The 24,077-nt window shown below is 38.4% G+C and overlaps 1 protein-coding gene across 1 annotated transcript; it reads right to left on the reverse strand.

Annotated features, from left to right (window-relative positions):
- Positions 1–729: 729 nt before the first annotated feature.
- LOC143852955 (cytochrome P450 monooxygenase 76AD131-like) lies at positions 730–22,765 on the reverse strand. Its single transcript, XM_077362632.1, has 3 exons — positions 22,239–22,765; positions 2,671–3,165; positions 730–1,574 (listed from the first exon to the last, which is right to left on the reverse strand). The coding sequence occupies exons 1-3, from the start codon at positions 22,719–22,721 to the stop codon at positions 948–950; spliced, it is 1,605 nt and encodes a 534-aa protein (XP_077218747.1). The 5' UTR covers positions 22,722–22,765; the 3' UTR covers positions 730–947.
- Between the last annotated feature and the right edge of the window lie 1,312 nt (positions 22,766–24,077).

Consider the following 24,077-nt stretch of genomic DNA (forward strand, 5'->3'; position numbering starts at 1 on the left):
GAGTTAGCTAAAAACTCAATCGGCATTATTATTAGTTTTTTTATATTTTAGTTAGCTAAAAACTCGGCTTGGGACGGGTTGAACCTCGGGTCGGGTTTTCAGGTTGAGTGAACGGTTCCTCGGGTCAGGTTCGGGTTGGCCCCAACCCTACCCAACCTGACCAGAGCTGCACCCCTACTCAATTGAGGGATTAGGATAGGAAATTCTTTGTTAATCTTGAGAGAATTTGTAATGAGTTTTAACTATGTAATCACCCTTTAGAGAAGGGTTCTTTTTAATTCTTTCTTCTTTGTAATTGGCAGTAAGCGCACCATCTCAACCCTGGAAGGCTAAGCTCGAGGATAGTGCTTTTGATGGTGGAGGGCAATGGATCAACCCTTCGTAAAGCTTGGAAGCTTGTAACGGTTCGGTCTTCACCCATAAGAAGACTAGGATAGTGAATGCACGAGAGGAGATATCTCATGAGAGTGGACGGTAGGTCGGGATTGGGCCAAAGCACTATAAAAATATGGATGGACTTCTTCTGAACTCGTTCTTTATTTCTATTTTGCCTTGATTTTTGTCTTCATCATTTTAATTTGATCTTGTTCCAATTTTTAATTGTTAAATTATTTTAAGTAGAACAAAAGTTATTAAAATCCCAATTCATCCCCCCTCTTGGGTTGCCACCTGAGACTACAATTGGCACAACCCTTTGTCTTTTACTTTTTCAGATTGTTTGTTCATAGATTTACTCTACTAACCAACCCTTATGGAAGGGACATAGTCCTTTATTTTGGGAAATTTTCAGTTACATAAAATCTCTCACACACTACTTCCAATACATTATAGATCATAATCTCTAATATGCTAGAGAGAGCACTATAGATCATTACTTTTGTAGTATGCTAGAACGAGAGAGAACACACTACACTCAAATGCATTATAGATCATAATTTTTGAGTATGCTAAGTATAAAGCTTTAAGTTGGATAATCTTGGCGTGGGGATCGCAACTAGTGGTGTCTCCATCTTTAGAATCAGACCAAATTTATCAGAGAGATCCATCTTTGTCCCATCCGGTAGTCGCCAATCGAACGAATGCAAGAGTGATGCCAAAGTATACATTAGCAACCTCTCAGCCAAAGCCAATCCTGCACATATCCTCCTCCCTGACCCAAACGGAAGATAACGGAGATCATTGCCACTGTAATCACATTTGTTAGTAGCCATCAAGAACCTCTCTGGGTTGAACTCAAGGGGGTTGTCCCAGGCCTCTGGGTCTGTCTGTATGGCCCATAGATTCACTAAGACTTGAGCACCCTTGGGGACCATATACCCGCCCACGACACACGATTGGCTTGGACAATGGGATAGCAAGATTGAAGCCCCTGGGTGTAATCTCATGACTTCCTTTACCACTGCGCTCAAATAGTGCAATTTAGACAAATGGGTCTCTTCTACCCTAGTGCTCATTCCCAACACTTGATCTAATTCCTCTTGGGCTCTCCTCATTGCCTCTGGGTGGTCAATCAACTCGGCCACTGCCCACTCCAGTGCGGTTGCAGTTGTGTCATTTCCCGCCGACACAAAATCCTGATAAAAGTTAAAACTCAAAGGATATCAAATCTGAGATCAAAACAATTCTCACTATTAGAGATATGAGATGGCTCCATGTTGGAAATTATAAATCAAAATCAATGTTTATGGTTTTGAGAAATGTCTTTGCAGTTCTATGAAAGTTATTGTGTGGAAAAATTAAAATTTATTATATGTTTTCTTGAGTTCCTAATGTTGAGGCTAGATTATCAAAGAGTCAATTGGGAGTTCCTATAATGTGGTTAAGAATATACCTAAAGAACTCATGGGGACTACAACAAAGTATTTAATGTATTTAGCTATTTTAGGAGTGTCTTCAATCTATAAGTATGAATTAGTGTAGAGATTGTAAGCTTAAAGATTCAAGGTTAAGCTTCAAGGGTAAAGAACCAAGTGAGATAGCTATTTTACGAGTGTCTTCGATCTATAAGTATGAATTAGTGTAGATATTGTAAGCTTAAAGATTCAAGGTTAAGCTTCAAGGGTAAAGGACCAAGTGAGAAGAAGTGTAGAGATTCTAAGGAAAAAGGGGAAAAAACACCAAGTCGATCACTAGCAAGTGTTTTGAGATATATAAAAGTCTTTTATTTTGGTGTTGCATTTGTTTTTCAGTGGAACCCCACACAGGCCCTTCGGCTGTGTATCTCCCAAGCTCCCTCACCTAGCTTTTATGATCACAAAACTACATAATCAAAAGGTGAATTGAACGGTAGCAGTCAAAAGGTGTAATATCAATGAAGTAGTATCCTAGTAGTGGTAAGTAGTGTTTTGTTGTCAACTGAAGTCGTTTCCTAGCGCAGAGTATCCTTACCCAAAAATGAGGGGCAGTTGGAGTGTCATTACCAATATATGGAGAAGAAAGAAAAGCGATAAATCCTGAGATCTATTAGCAAAAAACATCACAAATTTTCAAGTAGTTTTCTAGGAGACGAAAGTCACCCCACATGGACGGACAAAGGAGAGACAAGGAAAATAGTCTCCTAGTAGTTGAATCTAAGCATGCTTATAGATGATGTGGCACCCCAAAATAAGTCAAAAACTGCGAGTAAATCCTAAAAATTGTGCAACCAAACAGTTTTAAAGAGAGAATTACCGTGAGCAAGCCCTTGATTTGAGTGATGGATATAGGGTCTCCATCTTCTTTACGCCGCAAAACCACTTGTAGGAAGTTCCTACTTTCTTGCTTCCTTCCACCCTCTTCACTTCTATCCATATCTAATGTTTGATCTATGATGGTGTCAAAGATCTGATCAAGCCACAACGAGAGCTTTCTCATTTTACGTACCACTCCTTGTATATCGAATCGGGCTAGAATGGGAAAGAGATCCGAAATGTTGGGTTTGCTCAACAGTAGAACAATTTCCTCTACCACTTGCCGAAACTCAGCAGTGCTCTTCTCGATTTTGTGCGTGTCTCCCCACAACATACTTGTAATTGCACTGAAAATTACTTCAAATGTCTTCTCTCGGATGTTAATTGGGGTTCCAGCCCTGGCATACATGTCGTGCAGCATCTTGTGAACTTCCTGCTGGAGCTGAGCAGTAAAAGAGTTGAGGTTGGTGCTGTTTAGCATTTGTCTTACACATACCTAATTGGAAATAATGTACACACCATTCAATCAATCAGTTAATATTGAATCACTGCTAAGAGACGCATTATAATGTTATTTCTTGAAGATTGTTGAAGACTTTCAAAAATGCGAGGGTAGCTTTGAAAATAATTCAGAAAAGGGATTTTAAAGGATGTCCTTCTCAAGTTTGATTATGGTATTTTTAAAAGTTTTCTTGGTCAGTTTAGTTATACATAATGTAGAAGTAGAACAGGAAAATAGATTCTTATTTCTTTACTTTATTTTTCTCTTAATTTGAGTGGAAAGTCAAACTGTAAGAAAAGGTTTGCATTTGGAGGAAAGTGATGGAAATAGTAAATCAAAATTAATATTTGCATGGTGTAGACACCCCATTTTGACCGGACCCAAGTTCGCTATGCTTGGCATGTAGACACCCCATTTTGCTCTGCCTTAAGAAATTAGGGTTTTTTCCATCGGTTTTCCAATGTCTTTCCTTCCCGCGTCCGTTTGTTACATTTCTAAATATTTTTGGTCGTTTCCGCCATGTTTCGCACTTTTCCGTTAAGTGTTGAGAGAGATTATTCCCAAGAATTCGAGCAAGAGAGAATTTGGATCCGATTGATGGGCCCGTCTTGAGCATTTGTTTAGATTTGGATCAAACAGGGTGGCCCGCGCATTGTTTTAGTGAAAAATGAGTTTTGAACCTACTTCGATCCAACACCTAAAGATGATCATCAAGAGAACGGTCAAGATCTCAGAGAAGTCGTTTTAACAACCAATTTTGTTACGATCATCAGGTTGAGTTACTCGGATCAGCCCATAGAAATGATTTAGGAGGACACAACCTACTTAGGTAGGGGACCCATCAATTGGATGGTCTGGATCGTCATAGAGGAATGATTTAAGGGGGCACAACCAATTTACATTGCGACCCACCATTTGAACGGTCAAGATCATCAATTGTCGCCCATCAAATGGACGGTTCGGATCATCAAATGGGAGTGATTTAAAAATGGGGTAACATATTCACATTTTGATCTATTGGATGGCTTGGATCAGCCCATAGGATTGATTAGCGGAGCACAAATTAAATCACATTGTCGCCCATCAAATGAACGGTTCCGATCATACTTTGGAGTGGGGCATATGATTTTATGCACAATTGGGAATTTGGTCACATATGGGACCCATTTGGATTATCTTTTACCTACTCAAAAGGACTTTAAAAAACATGCATGGGGCCACACACATGTCAAAATTCAATGTCCACAATGGTGGCCACCTACCATGGAATATGTCCACAATGGTGGCCACCTACCATGGAATAAGTCCACAATGGTGGCCACCACCCTCCCATTCCTTTGCTATAAATGGTTCAATGAGGGTGAGTGAGAAAAAGAACTCATTTCTCTTCTATCATGTGTTCTAACAAAGTTGCTATGTGGGGTTGAAAAGAAAAAAGAAAGAAAAAGAAACAAGAAAAGAAGAAAAAGAAACAAAAAAAGAAGGAAAAAGAGAAAGAAAGCGGAAGCGATCGCACGGAGGCGGGATTTTCGAGTTTTTCGGCTCTCGGATTCGGCGAGGATTTCGATCACAGGTAGGTACACCGTTCTCGGAATTTTTTTAGAATTATTTGGTATATTTTCGGATTTTTGCATGATTTTTAACAAAGAAAACTAAACGATATACTAAACAGATTCCAAAAATAATGAAATTTCGTGGGAAACTAATATGATAATGATACATTCTACCATGAATTTGTGAGAATTTTTGGATTTTGTTTGGTATATAATTTTATGCTTTCTTTGAAAATCAGCAGATTTTGGGGGAATTTGTACTGACATTAGATCACAAAGAAAATTCTTAAAATTTTTACAGTAGTCTTATATCTCATATTTCTTGCTTCTATAAAAGTTTCAGTTACTTTGGATCTTGTTTTACATGGGATGTAGTGTTAATTCATAATCTGGTCTAACAATTGAAAAATCCGAAACTGATAGTAAATAGTTTTCTAAATTCATGAAAATCTCACAGCATGCTACTTTCACTTATATCTTACTAATGTAGAAATTTCATGGAATTTAGATTTCTATTTCTAGTAGTTTCTGTGTTATTTTTTCAATCTGGTCAATTAATTGTTAAATCAAAATTAAATATGAGCTTAATGTAAAAAACTATTAAAATCTTCCAGCAAGCTACATCTCATCATATCTTGCTGCTGTATAAGTTTCAACTCATTTCGAATTCGTTTGCAACAATTTCACTTGTAAAATCACTCATATGCTTAAAATTGATAAAATCCATTGAAAATCCGAAATTAATTGAAAATCACCTGAAAATCTCTAAAGAACCTTAAATCTCTGTCATATATTAATCCTTAATACATTGAAACAGAAATCTTGGGATCTTTAGATTTCCCTGGAAAAATGGCCAATGCATCCATAATCGTATCTCAATTGCAACCGATCTTTGACAAATTTGAATACTTAAGCTATAGCACGTTGTTGGCTCCGAGGTTCACTGTCCACGGAAATCCTGAGATATGCCAGGCAATAAGATGCTATAACCTAAGTATTAAATTGCGCAAGGAAAGAGCGCACGATTCCCTTCGTTGGATGCTATCCTGGGCCGAAACTGGTGAACCCTAGAACCATTGGTAATCCTTGAATGTCCAAAAACTGAAAATCCTTGAAATCTAAAATTCATTAACCTCGAGAATTTAAATCGATTTGTCTTGTGTCTCTCGGAACCATTGGATTATGGTTTCCGTCTTAAGAACCATTAGAGCCCACTTTAGGAACACTGGTGTCGTGTAGTGTCCTAAGTTTTAGGGAGTCCTAGAGTTAGGAGTCCAGCCTCATCACGGACGCTTGCTATGTATAGCAACCGTGCCATAGGTCTAGTTACACTAGTCACCCGATCTTTCCGTAGGACAAGCCTAGTAAACTAGGATGTAGGCTAACCTGCATTAGTCTAAGGGACAACTTGCATTTAGATAAGAATCATATAGCATCTTAGATGGAATCCTAAAATAATAAAATCCTCAACTTGAATTAAATAACTTCTCTTAAAACTGTTGAAACAGTCAATCCCGTCTAGGTCGGTGTCTTAGTTGAGTTAGGCATATGTAGCTTAGCTTAGGTGCACCGAACTACGTCGACTCTGATCCCAGTGAGGCTTGGGTACGTAGGCAGCTTGGATGTCTGACGGCATACCACCCGCGAGTCGGCACCACAACAAATTGTGGTGTTTTGGATATTAATTTTCTTATAAATGCTTAATCAAATCATTTAGGGCTTTCCATGAAATTAGAATTCTAGGAGAACTTTCACTTAGATTGAACCCAGACAAATTAATAAATCAAGATACACATTTAGGATTCCCATTGAAATTAGATTTTAGGATGCATGTCACTTAGTTCGCACATTAACATAGGGTTGAATGAGCCATTTAAAATAAATTTAAAAGAGTTAACTTTTAGAATTGAAGACCGATTATCGGGCAGGAATGGTGCATATGGTGGATAAATCCCCATACCTTCCATTCTTGTAACCAGGTAGCGAGTCTAGATTTCTGGTTAATTATGGGTCCTAGATCCCACATCTAGGTGGCGACTCTGTCAGTCTCTTTTGTGTGGAATTCGGATTGTCTTAGTGATCCCAAGTTCACATAAAAGACGAATTAAAATCAATAATGAAAGGCACACGCCAATCGCGTGGGTACGAGAGACCAAGAGAAGAGAGCGCGGCGGCTCGCGCCCCACGCCCCTCTCGCGGGATCGGGTCCCACAGACTGGCGACTCTGCTGGGGATAACCTAACTTCATTACAATTCCAAAGGATTACTCATTTGAATCTATTTCAACTGGCTCATGAAAACTCTATCTCTTTTATGCTTGTTAGATTACTTTGTATGCTTTATTTTCTCATCACATTTACTCAAACTTAATCTAACAAAACCTGAAGGCATCATAGATTGCGCGAACTTATTGCACACACTTACATCACTTTCATCTAAACCCCTGCATCTCACATGCACACACGTCCTATTTTAGGAACCCGGAGTGTTATCTAGCATGGTTGACTGGGATTTCATCACCTGGTGCCTCTGTGCTAGAGAAGCATTCCACCCTTAGCCTAGTACCTTTATGGTACGTAAACGGATCTCTTGTTCACGTACTGATACACCGGACACTGGTACAGTATATCGAACATGGATTCGCGCTAAGGGAACTCTTGGCCTTACCCCTAGATTAACCCACACATGCATGTAGTATACGAACACATGTGCATCACGTGTGTGAGCCTAGTTTAGGATATCCAACCCATTTGTGTCTAGATTAAGCCGTAGTCCATCTTCCAATGGCTACGATCGGTCCTAGGTACACAAACAAAGTCATGAGTCGAGATCCTCTCTCCACTCCGCTAGATTAGGGTTAGGGTTGATGCCTTCAGGTAACACTGATAAAATGTGCGAAGATTAAAAAACTTTTCCTTTGGGGTTAGGATGTAAATCCCATTCATTTCCAAAGATCTCATAGGATTACTCATTCATGATCCATCTGTTGAAAGCAATCTTATGCTATCTCATCTCATCTTGATCTCATCTTGTTGTTGATATCCATCATTCAGATTTTAGATCTGGTCCTTGACCCTACTTTTGTCATTCTTATGGCCATGGTCTATTATCTGAGCCATTGATTGATCCAATGTTTATCATATATCTTTTACCCCTGGATCATATCGAAATCATTGATGAAAAAGTTTGATCTCACCTGTATTCTTTGAGTGCATGATCGTTGCTGAGATCGAAACTTATTTTGATTAGGGATGTTTATCGTTCCTGACTCTTTCATTCCCAAAAGAAGAACGGTTATATCCAAAGAACACCTTAAGGAATAGATTGAGGATTCTTTCCAAATTAACATACCCGTTGATGTATTTCAAGATTACTCTTTTCTCTATTTGTTTAGAATTTTTATCCCATGACTATTGAGATAGTGTGATTGCTTCTAAGTCAAAAGTCTGTGTTCAACAAAAAGCCCCTCTTCCAAAAGACTGACCATTTCTGAATTCATTCGATACATCAGTCTATTGCTTTACCCACATTGTCAGCATAAGCCTTTTGTTGCCCCATTTAACCTAGACCTTGTGGAGTTGCCTTTTCTGGGATTCCTACTTCGGGATCGAACTTTGTAATTATCATTATCATGAAGAAAGGTGTATCACCTATAAACTTTCAGTGCCGGTTCACTACCTTTGAAGAAGTGTCCTGTGTCTTTAGATTTGTCTTTCATTGAGTGTACATCAACTTTCTTCTCTCGAAGTTGGAAAAGTTCAGTTATGTTGATGTTAAAAAAAGAAAAGAAAATGTGTCATGTCAATCAGTCTTTCTCGTTCAGAGTCGGTGTTTAGCTTTTTGATTAAATTCAATGTAGAGCCTACTGAGGCGCGTTCAAAGTCATCTATGTACTTCAAAGTATTTCAATTCAATAAAGCATTTGAGTCTGTATCTTCAATTTTTTATGATTCACTCTTGGATTAAATGTTTAAAACAACTACAAGACCCCCTTCTCGGATGAGAATGCAGACGAAATTCCCCTCGAGATTTGAAAGATGGTCAAACGAGAGGAAGAGCGTCGAGCATAGCCACTTGAAGAAGAAATCGAAGCCATTGATAGTGGTATCGAAATTCGAAACTCGGGAGAAATGGATTGGAAAAACTTTATCTCCTAAGGAACGCAAAGAATTGATAAACCTGTTTAGAGGGGTTTGAGGTAGTCTTGCTTGATCCTATAAGGATAAACCAGGGGAATGCCCTGTCGTTGAGCAAAGCAAGACTTCATCTGCTTTAGACATCCAGTTGAAGAGTAAAATTTTAAAGAGATAAGCATCAGACATCCTGTGGAGCTGATGAAATACTGAGAGAAGATTTTCGGACAAGGAGTTGTGGAACCTTGAGCATAAATTCAAGATCTTCGAGATGGGAGTGGAGCACAGCGGTTGAAGTTTTGCCTGACATGCCGTCAGACTCCTCGAAAAAAATTCTAAGTCTTTGAACCTTAGCAAAAGAGCTTGTACATCAAATACATCGGAAGGCCATCCTTGGACGTCTGAACTTTTATGGCCAAAATCCCAGCGTTTAAGAATCCTTCTATAAACCCTTTGGGCCAAAAGCAAAATTAAACAATTTCTTTTCAAACACATTATAAACCCGGGGCATTTATGCACCCGAACTACGTCGGACCTGATCCCCATTTCTTCAGGGGTACGTAGGCAACTTGATTAATTCAGGTTCGGTCAAACCTTGGGATAAAATCCCTTTTCAAAATTTTGAAGCTAAATGCTAAACCATTCTTTGAAAAATCCTTAAGCGAACTACGCGGACCTGATCCTCCATTTTTGGGGTACGTAGGTAGTCTGGCTAGACCAGATTCGGTCCAAATCCTTAGAACCTTAGGTATTCAACCCTTTTGAACCCGAGCCCACCTAGAAAGTCCTTCTGGTGAAACAAGTAAAGGTTCGAGGCGAATGAAAAGAAAAACAGAAAGAAAAGAATGAGAGTCTGAAGATCCGCTAGGTTGAAAACCCGAAAGGGCGGCCTAGAGAAAGGTGAAAGTCGTTTTTCTTGCTAAGTCAACAAGCAAAATGATTGACTTATCAGAAGGTAAGGGTAGTGGTATGCTGGATTGAAAACTTGAAGAGACAATCTAGTCAGAGGCAAATACTTCCCATGAAAAGTTGAGTTGAATAGAAGCAGAAGGAGGTCCTCAGTTACGTAGAATTCCCAAGTTTGAGTACAAGCAAAAATTGAGATAAGTAGTCTTTTAGACTGAAAGCTTGGAAAGCAAAAGTTGAGATAAGTGGTCTTTTAGACTGAAAACTTGGAAGACATTAATTTTGACTTCTTCCGAAAAGACAAATCAAGGAGACCGAGAAGCAACCTCTATAGGGCAGGATCCTGGAATCCGAATAGTGTCAGCAAGGCTTACTTTGACACCTTTTTAAACTAGGGGCATTAAAACCGAGCAATCCGAAGGGGTATAACCATGACGGATGTCCTGATGGAGGAAACTAGAGCCTTTTGGCATGGTTTTTTAGACTACTCTAAGAGTGGCTGACCTTACCATTTAAAAATAACACATTTGATTTAAGAGTGAATCAAAATTTAGTCAAGTCCCATGAATATTGTAAGTCTTCTTTGAAAGAGTCCTCAGGAGTCTGTTCCTTGTTTCTCATTGTTTTCTTTTAGAATCAAAAGTGTTTGGCACTGGAGAGAATGGGTGTACACCTTCCGAAATGTAAAGAAAAATCTAGAGTAGATCCTGGTTTAAGAATCAAAGAAGGGCAAGAGATTTGTTATTCAGACCTGCCTGAAACATCAAAGCCTCAAGCACTGAGCAAAATGAAGAACTCTTACGTTCAGCCTTTGTGAAGGTGGTCTTACCATTATACCAAAGAAAGAACCCATGCAAACTCAAATTTTTCCTACTTACCTTGGTTCTGCTTTCTTAAAACCTTGTCATGGAAGCACATCATACTAGGGGCATCTTTTATGACTTGCGTCATAAAAGATATTACACAATGATAACTGGGATATCTATTCTTAGCAAAAAGAAACCAGAGAAGCTTGAACATACTCTTTGAGTTGAATTCCTTGATCAAGTTGTTTCTTTTGGAGTCAAAGTTTCATAAACTTCAATTCCCAGCGGGGTATATAATCTACTCCTGCATCTTTCAAACCTCATTAGAATGCTTTTCATCTGTTAAAGAGAGTCAGCACCTAAAAATCTCATCAATCTACTTGAGTTTTGCTTTCAGCAAAGATCATGCACTCCCATTTATTCTCGGCAGGAGATCGCTATGCTATCAATGAACTCGATATAAGATCGATAAATATTTTTGTGTTGATTTGAGACTCTTTGAGTAGTTAAGGCCCTTTGAGTGTTACAGACTCTTCGGGTAGTTTAGACTCTCTGAGTATAAATGTTTTGATTTGTTTTGAGACTCTTTGAGTAGTTGAGACCCTTTGAGTGTTACAGACTCTTCGGGTAGTTGAGACTCTTTGAGTATAAATGTTTTGTGTTGATTTGAGACTCTTTGAGTAGTTGAGACCCTTTGAGTGTTACAGACTCTTCGGGTAGTTGAGACTCTTTGAGTATAAATGTTTTGTGTTGATTTGAGACTCTTTGAGTAGTTGAGACCCTTCGAGTGTTACAGACTCTTCGGGTAGTTGAGACTCTTTGAGTATAAATGTTTTGTGTTGATTTGAGACTCTTTGAGTAGTTGAGACCCTTCGAGTGTTACAGACTCTTCGGGTAGTTGAGACTCTTTGAGTATAAATATTTTGTGTTGATTTGAGACTCTTTGAGTAGTTGAGACCCTTCGAGTGTTACAGACTCTTCGGGTAGTTGAGACTCTTTGAGTATAAATGTTTTTGTGTTGATTTGAGACTCTTTGAGTAGTTGAGACCCTTTGAGTGTTACAGACTCTTCGGGTAGTTGAGACTCCTTGAGTATAAATGTTTTGTGTTGGTTTGAGACTCTTTGAGTAGTTGGGACCCTTTGAGTGTTACAGACTCTTCGGGTAGTTGAGACTCTTTGAGTATAAATAGTTTTTGATGTATTTGAGACTCTTTGAGTAGTTGAGACCCTTTGAGTGTTACAGACTCTTCGGGTAGTTGAGACTCTTTGAGTATAAATAGTTTTTTATGTATTTGAGACTCTTTGAGTAGTTGAGACCCTTTGAGTGTTACAGACTCTTCGGGTAGTTGAGGCTCTTTGAGTATAAAAGTTTCTTTGATGTGTTTGAGACTCTTTGAGTAGTTGAGACCCTTTGAGTGTTACAGACTCTTCGGGTAGTTGAGGCTTGAGGCTCTTTGAGTATAAAGGTTTCTCTATGTAGTTGAGACTCTTTCGAGTATAAAGGTTTTTCGTGTGCGTTTGAGACTCTTTGAGTAGTTGAGACCCTTTGAGTGTTAGAGACTCTTCGGGTAGTTAGGGCTCTTTGAGTATAAAGATTTCTGTATTGTTTTGAAACTCTCAGAGTGTTACAGACTCTTTGAGTGATTGTTTTGAGACTCTCGTGTTACAGACTCTTTGGGTGATTATTTTGAAACTCCCAGAGTGTTACCGACTCTTTGAGTGATTGTTTCACATTTGTTCGGGTGATTGATTTATATTTGAATTGATAATGGTCTACATTCTCTAAAAATAATTTCATTGTGTTAGTTTTCTTAAAGCTTTGTTGTTAAAAAGAGTGTGTTTGTGTTTGCTTTAATAGAGCCCTTGCGTATTTGTTTTAGATAGTTGAGTCATGAGTATTAGGGAGAGACTATCTCTTTGAGATGTCTTAGTTGCCGAGTTAAGAGTTAGTGAGAGGCTATCTCTCTATTGTTGGTAGAGTTTTATCTTTGTGAATATCATTTTAAAGCTGAAAAAAACTAAAAATTTGTTTTGCTTTTGGGTCAGTCAAAATGTGTCGTCTGTTCAGCTTTGCCATTCGCGTGTTACACACGCTCTGCCAAAGAGGGGCATCTGTAGACACCCCATTTTGACCGGACCCAAGTTCGCTATGCTTGGCATGTAGACACCCCATTTTGCTCTGCCTTAAGAAATTAGGGTTTTTTTCCATCGGTTTTCCAATGTCTTTCCTTCCCGCGTCCGTTTGTTACATTTCTAAATATTTTTGGTCGTTTCCGCCATGTTTCGCACTTTTCCGTTAAGTGTTGAGAGAGATTATTCCCAAGAATTCGAGCAAGAGAGAATTTGGATCCGATTGATGGGCCCGTCTTGAGCATTTGTTTAGATTTGGATCAAACAGGGTGGCCCGCGCATTGTTTTAGTGAAAAATGAGTTTTGAACCTACTTCGATCCAACACCTAAAGATGATCATCAAGAGAACGGTCAAGATCTCAGAGAAGTCGTTTTAACAACCAATTTTGTTACGATCATCAGGTTGAGTTACTCGGATCAGCCCATAGAAATGATTTAGGAGGACACAACCTACTTAGGTAGGGGACCCATCAATTGGATGGTCTGGATCGTCATAGAGGAATGATTTAAGGGGGCACAACCAATTTACATTGCGACCCACCATTTGAACGGTCAAGATCATCAATTGTCGCCCATCAAATGGACGGTTCGGATCATCAAATGGGAGTGATTTAAAAATGGGGTAACATATTCACATTTTGATCTATTGGATGGCTTGGATCAGCCCATAGGATTGATTAGCGGAGCACAAATTAAATCACATTGTCGCCCATCAAATGAACGGTTCCGATCATACTTTGGAGTGGGGCATATGATTTTATGCACAATTGGGAATTTGGTCACATATGGGACCCATTTGGATTATCTTTTACCTACTCAAAAGGACTTTAAAAAACATGCATGGGGCCACACACATGTCAAAATTCAATGTCCACAATGGTGGCCACCTACCATGGAATATGTCCACAATGGTGGCCACCTACCATGGAATAAGTCCACAATGGTGGCCACCACCCTCCCATTCCTTTGCTATAAATGGTTCAATGAGGGTGAGTGAGAAAAAGAACTCATTTCTCTTCTATCATGTGTTCTAACAAAGTTGCTATGTGGGGTTGAAAAGAAAAAAGAAAGAAAAAGAAACAAGAAAAGAAGAAAAAGAAACAAAAAAAGAAGGAAAAAGAGAAAGAAAGCGGAAGCGATCGCACGGAGGCGGGATTTTCGAGTTTTTCGGCTCTCGGATTCGGCGAGGATTTCGATCACAGGTAGGTACACCGTTCTCGGAATTTTTTTAGAATTATTTGGTATATTTTCGGATTTTTGCATGATTTTTAACAAAGAAAACTAAACGATATACTAAACAGATTCCAAAAATAATGAAATTTCGTGGGAAAATAATATGATAATGATACATTCTACCATGAATTTGTGAGAATTTTTGGATTTTGTTTGGTATATAATTTTATGCTTTCTTTGAAAATCAGCAGATTTTGGGGGAATTTTTACTAACATTAGATCACAAAGAAAATTCTTAAAATTTTTACCGTAGTCTTATATCTCATATTTCTTGCTTCTATAAAAGTTTCAATTACTTTGGATCTTGTTTTACATGGGATGTAGTGTTAATTCATAATCTGGTCTAACAATTGAAAAATCCGAAACTGATAGTAAATAGTTTTCTAAATTCATGAAAATCTCACAGCATGCTACTTTCACTTATATCTTACTAATGTAGAAATTTCATGGAATTTAGATTTCTATTTCTAGTAGTTTCTGTGTTATTTTTTCAATCTGGTCAATTAATTGTTAAATCAAAATTAAATATGAGCTTAATGTAAAAAACTATTAAAATCTTCCAGCAAGCTACATCTCATCATATCTTGCTGCTGTATAAGTTTCAACTCATTTCGAATTCGTTTGCAACAATTTCACTTGTAAAATCACTCATATGCTTAAAATTGATAAAATCCATTGAAAATCCGAAATTAATTGAAAATCACCTGAAAATCTCTAAAGAACCTTAAATCTCTGTCATATATTAATCCTTAATACATTGAAACAGAAATCTTGGGATCTTTAGATTTCCCTGGAAAAATGGCCAATGCATCCATAATCGTATCTCAATTGCAACCGATCTTTGACAAATTTGAATACTTAAGCTATAGCACGTTGTTGGCTCCGAGGTTCACTGTCCACGGAAATCCTGAGATATGCCAGGCAATAAGATGCTATAACCTAAGTATTAAATTGCGCAAGGAAAGAGCGCACGATTCCCTTCGTTGGATGCTATCCTGGGCCGAAACTGGTGAACCCTAGAACCATTGGTAATCCTTGAATGTCCAAAAACTGAAAATCCTTGAAATCTAAAATTCATTAACCTCGAGAATTTAAATCGATTTGTCTTGTGTCTCTCGGAACCATTGGATTATGGTTTCCGTCTTAAGAACCATTAGAGCCCACTTTAGGAACACTGGTGTCGTGTAGTATCCTAAGTTTTAGGGAGTCCTAGAGTTAGGAGTCCAGCCTCATCACGGACGCTTGCTATGTATAGCAACCGTGCCATAGGTCTAGTTACACTAGTCACCCGATCTTTCCGTAGGACAAGCCTAGTAAACTAGGATGTAGGCTAACCTGCATTAGTCTAAGGGACAACTTGCATTTAGATAAGAATCATATAGCATCTTAGATGGAATCCTAAAATAATAAAATCCTCAACTTGAATTAAATAACTTCTCTTAAAACTGTTGAAACAGTCAATCCCGTCTAGGTCGGTGTCTTAGTTGAGTTAGGCATATGTAGCTTAGCTTAGGTGCACCGAACTACGTCGACTCTGATCCCAGTGAGGCTTGGGTACGTAGGCAGCTTGGATGTCTGACGGCATACCACCCGCGAGTCGGCACCACAACAAATTGTGGTGTTTTGGATATTAATTTTCTTATAAATGCTTAATCAAATCATTTAGGGCTTTCCATGAAATTAGAATTCTAGGAGAACTTTCACTTAGATTGAACCCAGACAAATTAATAAATCAAGATACACATTTAGGATTCCCATTGAAATTAGATTTTAGGATGCATGTCACTTAGTTCGCACATTAACATAGGGTTGAATGAGCCATTTAAAATAAATTTAAAAGAGTTAACTTTTAGAATTGAAGACCGATTATCGGGCAGGAATGGTGCATATGGTGGATAAATCCCCATACCTTCCATTCTTGTAACCAGGTAGCGAGTCTAGATTTCTGGTTAATTATGGGTCCTAGATCCCACATCTAGGTGGCGACTCTGTCAGTCTCTTTTGTGTGGAATTCGGATTGTCTTAGTGATCCCAAGTTCACATAAAAGACGAATTAAAATCAATAATGAAAGGCACACGCCAATCGCGTGGGTACGAGAGACCAAGAGAAGAGAGCGCGGCGGCTCGCGCCCCACGCCCCTCTCGCGGGATCGGGTCCCACACATGGTTAGTTATCGTGTGTGAAAAATATAAAGTGTCTTTTGTGTTTCCTAGAGTTCTTAAAGTCTAGTTGGAGTGTCAAAGAGTCAAATGATGAGCTCCTATGTAGTTGCTTTGGATGTTCAAAGGACGGTTATGTAAATAGTAAGGGAACACACGAAGCAACACCCTGGGCCAAAGACCTAAGGGAACACACGAAGCAACACCCTGGGCCAAACCCTAGGGCTAACAGGGGAAACCCCTAAACCGGGTAAGCTAATGTCAAAGACAAGGAAATGATTTAAGATCCCAAAAGGCAAAGCTCTAATGAGACTGGGGTAGTCCCTAATAAAGAAAAGCGACAACGGCACTAAGGAGAAACTCCTATCTAAAAAAATACTAATGATGGGGGGGAAATGAGTCAAAGACTCTCTAAATGAGACAAGACTTGTCTCCAAATAAGGGTTCAACTAATGAGGCAAGGTATACCTCCTATACACAAATGTGGCCTCCAAGTATCCCTATCATCGCCCCTGCAATTATGGAAGGATGAGGCAACTAACAAGACTAAGTTAGTCTTCTACTTATGAAGGTGCTCCACGAATGAGGCTAAGCAAGCCTCCTAAAAGGGGGACTTCTGTAAATGAGACAAAAGCCTGTCTCCTATGGGTGGACTCCTCTAATGAGACTAAGATAGTCTCTTAAAAGGGGAGGCTCTAAGTAACGAGGCTTGTCCCCAGAGGAGAGCTGCCTAACGAGACAAAGCGTGTATCCTAGAATGGAACTCGCTAATGAGACCACAATGGTCTCCTAAATGAGAGCTCCGGATAACTCTTTCATTGCCCCTGACAATGAAGACAGGAACCTAAGGTTTAAGGGTCTTCAAAAGACTAAATAAGTTTACTAAATGAGAGGGAGAAAACCTACTAGGACTTGGTAAGTCCCCTAAAATTCAAACAAAAGAATCAAGCTTTACTTCTATATTCTTCAAAACCTAATGCTCTCAAAATTAAAGATCATGAACAATACAAAATTAAACATATGAAGATTGATAAAATCTTATCAAAACTAAGATCAAGCTTTGAATTATCATCATTATACTTATACATCTAAAAGAATTCCAATGCCCCATGAAACACTATGCATTTTGAATAATCAACCAAACTGGCAGTTATTAGGAGTAAACATGAAAATCACACCAATTAAGTGTTATTATCTAAATATGATAACATGGCATCAAGAAATGTATAATACTTTATGCATAAATAAACTACACCTGTTTCTCTTAACAATAATAATGAAACCATATAACATTACTATAACCTGGGCATATTCAGTGTACACAAAGACAATGTTCAGCAGAGCAAAATAGAACATTTAACTATACAACTATTGAACACTCTTAATTCAAACAAAACCTGTTATAGGGCCTAGCATACAAAGCATGTTGGAAATCCTGAATTAATAGTATGCTCGTATAACTATCATCTCAAAGACAAATGAAATGAACAATGTCCTGAACTAATTCTCTAGTGACAGCCAGTAAAAAAAAATAGTTTAATCAATAGCAACCACATCATTATGTTATCACATATTAAAGAACCATTATTTTCCACGAGATTGGAACAAAGTAGTTAACGATGTAGCACATATACCATTTGAACTACTGATCCTAAATGACTAAAACCATGAAACCTGCATAATATTTATCATTTCCATATCCAATGAAATTAAAATTGAACTTGCTTTAAACCAACCATATCCTTCATTAATCCGAAGAGATCTTTGAGCTGCAAAATTTCAGAATAAACTAAAAAAACTCCAAATACATTCGAACTGAACATATTAGTAATGTCTTCTTCCAACTTTTACATTCCATCTATATTACTCTGAATTTCTACACAAGGTTCAAGAGATGATGAATGAAATCAGAACAGGGGTGTCTAAAATGCTAATGGACTCATGACAAAAAAAAAAACTATTAGTATACAATCAAGGGAATTTAATCCATGCATAAAAATTGCCCAGTTTTAGGATATCCTTTGCTTCTCTAAATCATGATCAAATTGTCATTGAGAATGTCCAAATCAAAAGCTTCTCATATGCATAGCAGGCCAGTCGACAACAAATTTAATAGAACTATTTCTTCCAATCTTGGCATGCAAATCATATTGAACTAAACATGCATATAGACTCAATGCTACAGAAAAATGTGCCAATATATCCTTACTAAAAGTCTTTATAGTAAGGTAAAACTCAAAAGGCCAACAAGTAGAATCTTTTATAAGGAGGCTTTGTTAGCTCAGAAAGAATTACTCAACAAAACCTGAGCAACTTCATTAATAAAAAGATTTAAAGGCTTCGGGCTATATATAGATAAACAGGTTCCAGGTTATGCAATGAACACAATACATGCAAATCCTCTATAATTATAACATGCTAATGAAGATCCCACGGGGCAGAATTACATATAGATTATGCATCATGACATAAACTAAATAACATTAGTATTCCGAATGAGAACAGATTACATTCATCTCTCCAAATACAACAGCACTTATTCCAAGATAGTACCAATGAGTGCATTTATCCTTATTTTAAATCTTTTCCAAGTTACACACCTGCTCCTTCCCCCCTTTTTTTTAGTCATGGAAACTCAAAACACATTTTTAACCCAAAAGAAATTCACAAATCAAGTCTTTGTCCCCTTTTTTCAAGAACACCGAATCCATGCCCAAAATCATGCTACGAATCAATTCCAGGGAATAAAATCATTATATATATATATATATATATATATATATATATTTAAATAAATCAAAATCTATAACTCACAAGTTACCATGTCAAGAAAAAGAAATGGATGTACAATCTACTCAAGAAAACTTTACTATCCTCATATGACCAAGTCAATAATATTCTTATTCCGATCAATCAAGCTAATTCTGTTAGTTCAGTCCCCAAAATCCAATTATTGAGAAGGTGATCACAAGGTAGTAAAACAAAAAACTGAAGCCATTCCTAAAAGAAAAAATCCCAAAATTACATCAAATAGAAATAAAATCAAGAAAATAACACTATACTGCTCACCTCTAAATTCGAATGGAAGATAAAGGAATTAAAAGCCTATCTCTCTCTTGTATTTATTCTAGAGTATAGCAATGAACAAAATAAATTTAGGACTAAAAATGGAACATCACTTTTACTCAGGAACAGAGGCCAGACTAATAATGCATGGCTTGGACTTATGGACTTCATTTGAATTTATGACGCTAACTGCTCCAATTACCAAACATAAGATCAACGAACCACATCACAACAAAAGGATGCATACCTACAAATCTCCATAAGTCTTATTATATATATATTTTTATGATAGTAAAACAACCATGAAAGTAAACAGCATGTCATGAACTCAGCTCCAAAACCTTTGCAAATTAACACAAGAAATTTTTGTAGCTGCCCATAAAACAGAAATTACAAATTGAACTAATGCAGAAAACTAATGTTATCATACTCATTCCTAATTTTTTTTTTAACTATGATGATGACTTATTCGGATAACAAAGAAACCATATCCTTATATAGCAGATTCACCTTGACTTCCTCTATTTTCTCTTAGAAACACTATAGCACCAAAATTCAAGATAAAAGGAGTTTAACCCAGCAAAGCAATTCAAACAAGAAATCACATCTTATTATCATAACATTTGAGATTAAGGATAGATGCATATAATCACAACTCACACGGGGATTATGGATAGCTTCTCAATAATCGATTAACAAGCAATCAAGACCAAGGGAACAATAATAAAAGGAATGGACAATACAACATTCAAGCTCTTTAGCTACAAAAGTGGTCTAAACATCTGGGAAATTCTGCCACTAGATTTAGATATAGAAGGCAAAATGGAATGAACATGCAACAATTTTATGCCCGCACGATATTTATATCATCAACATTACCTCACATGGATTTCTATTAACCTCCAGATGCCAAGAAAGATGAAGAAATCAATTAATTGAAAAGGAAACCATTGAATTAAAATAGGAATAAAGCAAGGATTAGAAGAAAAATCGTAGATCTATAAATTCCACATCAATTTGAAACTAGAATCAAAGCGTTAACCATGCACAAAGCATGTCAACAAAATCATCAAAATGAATTTATAACAAGAAGATTAAAAGCAATTTTACCGCAGTGATTTACCTTTTCCCTTCGATTTCTAGCTTCCAAATTTACAAAAATTTCGACAAGATCGCCTGAATCACCAATGGTGTCGTCTGATTTCAAGAGAATAACCAGATCTTGATTAGATCCAGGGCTTATATGATAATTGTGATGAGGAATGGACGAGATTTGATGAAGAGTGGCTAAATCTAGGGTTTCATGAAGAAACAATAGGAGAGATGACTCAGATCTAGGATTTGGTTAGAGCTAGTGAGTTACGGTTTTAGGGAATGAAAGAAAGAGTTAAAGGCTGGAAATAAGCAATAGAGATGTAAAGAAAGAAGAACACAACTATGTGAGGAAGATCAAACAGCCGGAATTTTACCGGAGCTGGGCCGGATTTTGATCGGAGAATAAACAAAACGAATTAGGGTTTGAAATTTGGGGTTCTTCTCTCTCTCACCCTCTCTCTCTCTCTCCTTCTCTGTTTTGATTTTGACGAAAGATATCCTAAATCACCCCTTTGATTTTTTTTATATATCAAAATAAATGTATTGATATCGGCACCCCCACTTGATGAGGCGCGCGAAAAATGATGAGGCGCGCCAGCCATTTTTGTCCTATTTGGCCCCGGCGCGCCCTCGCAGGATAATTCACCCCCCTTCTCAACTGGAGATTCTCTTCCGCACATAAATCACCCCCCTTCATTGCTGCATTACACTTCACTGCGACGCTTCGTTCACTAAGCAAACAGGCTCGAATTTCGACGAAATTTGGCAGGGACCCTGGTGAGACCATAATCTAGCTTAGGGTGGAATTTAAGGTCTTAATTCACTGATTTGACAAGGTTTTGGCACAAGCAACTCGAACTTGGGTCCGGTCAAAATGGGGTGTCTACAGGTCCCGAATTCAGTTTCTACAGTATAATAATTCAGGACTGTCCCATGGGCTTTTGTTAGTTATCTAGATCTGATCGGTAATAATTTCAGATCCTATAATAGGGTCCCGAAATGTGTCCATGGATCTTGGTAACATGTCTATGTCCTGTCCGTTAAAGTTCTGATTCTGATGGTCCATCGGACCGTCTGGGTCCAATGACACCCCTAATGGTAGGTGGTCTTTTGCATTATATAACCAAAGTCGATGTGGTCTTTTAAAAATTTCTCGACCCTGATATTTGTTCGGTTCCACTCTAGGTCCCCAATTCAGTTTCTATAGTATAATAATTCAGGACTGTCCCATGGGCTTTTGTTAGTTATCTAGATCAAATCGGTAAAAATTTCAGATCATATAATAGGGTCCTGAAATGTGTCCATGGATCTTGGTAACATGTCTACGTCCTGTCGGTTAAAGTTCTGATTCTGATAGTCCATCGGACCGTCTGGGTCCAATGACACCCCTAATGGTAGGTGGTCTTTTGCATAATATAACCAAAGTCGATGTGGTCTTTTAAAAGTATCTCGACCCTGACGACCTATTTTATAAAATCACCCATTCAAAAAATTGGAATATTTCCAAAACATACCTTGCGGAGCATGTGCCACTGTGTGTGTGTGGGGGGGGGGGGGGAGAGAGAAGCTAGTTTTGCTATTTTATGGAAAAGAAAGCCAAAAAACAAGGGAAATATTGCCTATGTGTTAATAGGATATTTGTTCGGTTCCACTCTAGGTCCCCAATTCGGTTTCTATAGTATAATAATTCAGGACTGTCCGATGGGCTTTTGTTAGTTATCTAGATCTAATTGGTAATAATTTCAGATCCTATAATAAGGTCCCGAAATGTGTCCATGGATCTTGGTAACATGTCTACGTCCTGTCCGTTAAAGTCTGAATCTGATGGTCCATCGGACCGTCTGGGTCCAATGACACCCCTAATGGTAGGTGGTCTTTTGCATAATATATCCAAAGTCGATGTGGTCTTTTAAAAATTTCTCGACCCTGAGGACCTATTTTTTAAAATTACCCATTAAAAAAATTTGAATATTTCCAAAACATACCTTGCGGAGCATGCTCCACTGTGAGTCATAAGGAGACCACACCATATCCTGGCCACCGTAGGTTAGAGCTAGGGTTGCAACCGGCACGTCACGATTGGCAAAGATGGTGTCATGGTCTTTGAGCACCTCCTTTGCCAATGATGATGAACTAACTATGACGCAAAGCTTTCGTCCGAGTCGGAGACTCATGATCGGACCATATGTTTGAGCTAATTTTGCATAGTAACGATGGAGCTCTGAGTCGAGAAATGGAAGGCTCCCAACCAAGGGCAAGCCTCGCGGCCCTGGTGGTAATTCTCGGCCTCCATTGTTCCATTTCTTGATTAAAACTTTGTACCAAACAATTACCATCACTGCAAAGGAAACCATAAGAACTTTCCTAGGGAATTCATCTTTAGAATTGTTCATCACCCACTGCCACGACCATGACCACCCTTTTGAAATGGGAACAGTTATGTTACCAGAGAGATTTGAAATCGCCATATTTTGTAGCCACTACTACTACTACTACAAGTCTACAACCAACATGGAATGGCTGTGCTAGAGTTAGCCCCTTTATATAGAAAAAGGGTACTGATTTGACGACTAAAGGTGTCCAGAGGGAGACAGGGTGTTGTTGGGCCCACATAGTACATGCACGCATTTCGTGCCTTAGCAACTACTGAGGTTTGTCTGCTGGTACAACATTGTCATCGTTAAGGACAGAGATACCAGAGTAGGGAGTGATGGGAGAGCCCGCCAATAAAATCGTGCCATGTGTCATCCTTATTTTCAATTGGCACATAGCACATGCTCGCATTTCATGCCTTTGCAACTGCTCACGTTGCCCGCAGAAACTGCGTTCACATCGTTGAGGGCAATGATATGGTGACCAAGAGTAGCCGGAGCCCGCCAATGAGAATGAGCCATCTCTGCAAATTAATTTACTTTTTCCTAAACCTAAGGGCTGCCTGTTTGGATGCAGATGGTTACGTAACCATCTAGATTAGTGATATAAGTAGTCAATAGGGAGGAGACAAACTTTTGTAATGTTTTATCTACCAAGGATTTACCTGGTAGAATAGTGATAAGTAGTGTTTGGTTGCCAATCGCGTAAGTAATATGGGAGGGGTGTCATTAGCAATTTATAGAAAGAGGAGAGAGAGAGAGAGAGAGAGAGAGAGAGAGAGAGAGAGAGCAAAAATTCTACTTGAAGAAAGAATTTTACAATTTTGGAGAAATGAGGCATGGAGGGTATAAGGAGAGCTCAATTTCGGTAATTTCGGTCGAAATTTTATATCGAATAAAATATACTTTTCTTTGTGGTACCAGAGTAGGGACTGATGGGAGAGGCTGCCAATAAAATCGTGCCATGTGTCATCCTTCTTTTCAATTGGCACATAGTACATACTCGCATTTCATGCCTTTGCAACTGCTCAGGTTGCCTGCAGAAATCACGTTCACATCGCTGAGGGCAATGATATGGTGACCAAGAGTAGCTAGAGCCCGCCAATGAGAATGAGCCATCTATGCAAATTAATCTACTTTTTCCTAAACCTAAGGGCTGCCTGTTTGGATGCAGATGGTTACCATGTAGATTAGTGGTATAATTAGTCAATAGGGAGGAGACAAACTTTTGTATTGTTTTATCTACCAAGGATTTACCTGGTAGAATAGTGATAAGTAGTGTTTGGTTGCCAATCTCGTAAGTAATATGGGTGGGGTGTCATTAGCCAAGGGCGGAGGCACATAGAGCTTGAGGGGGGCCATGGCCCCCCCATGACTTGCTAAATTCTTTTATATGGTGCATGGCTATGCATGCATGCCAAGCTAGTTTATTGGCCATGGCCCCCCCAATGA

This window comes from Tasmannia lanceolata, unplaced genomic scaffold (assembly GCF_043159265.1).
Source record: "Tasmannia lanceolata isolate RefF3 unplaced genomic scaffold, GAP_Taslan_0.1 ptg000019l, whole genome shotgun sequence".
NCBI lineage: Eukaryota > Viridiplantae > Streptophyta > Magnoliopsida > Canellales > Winteraceae > Tasmannia > Tasmannia lanceolata.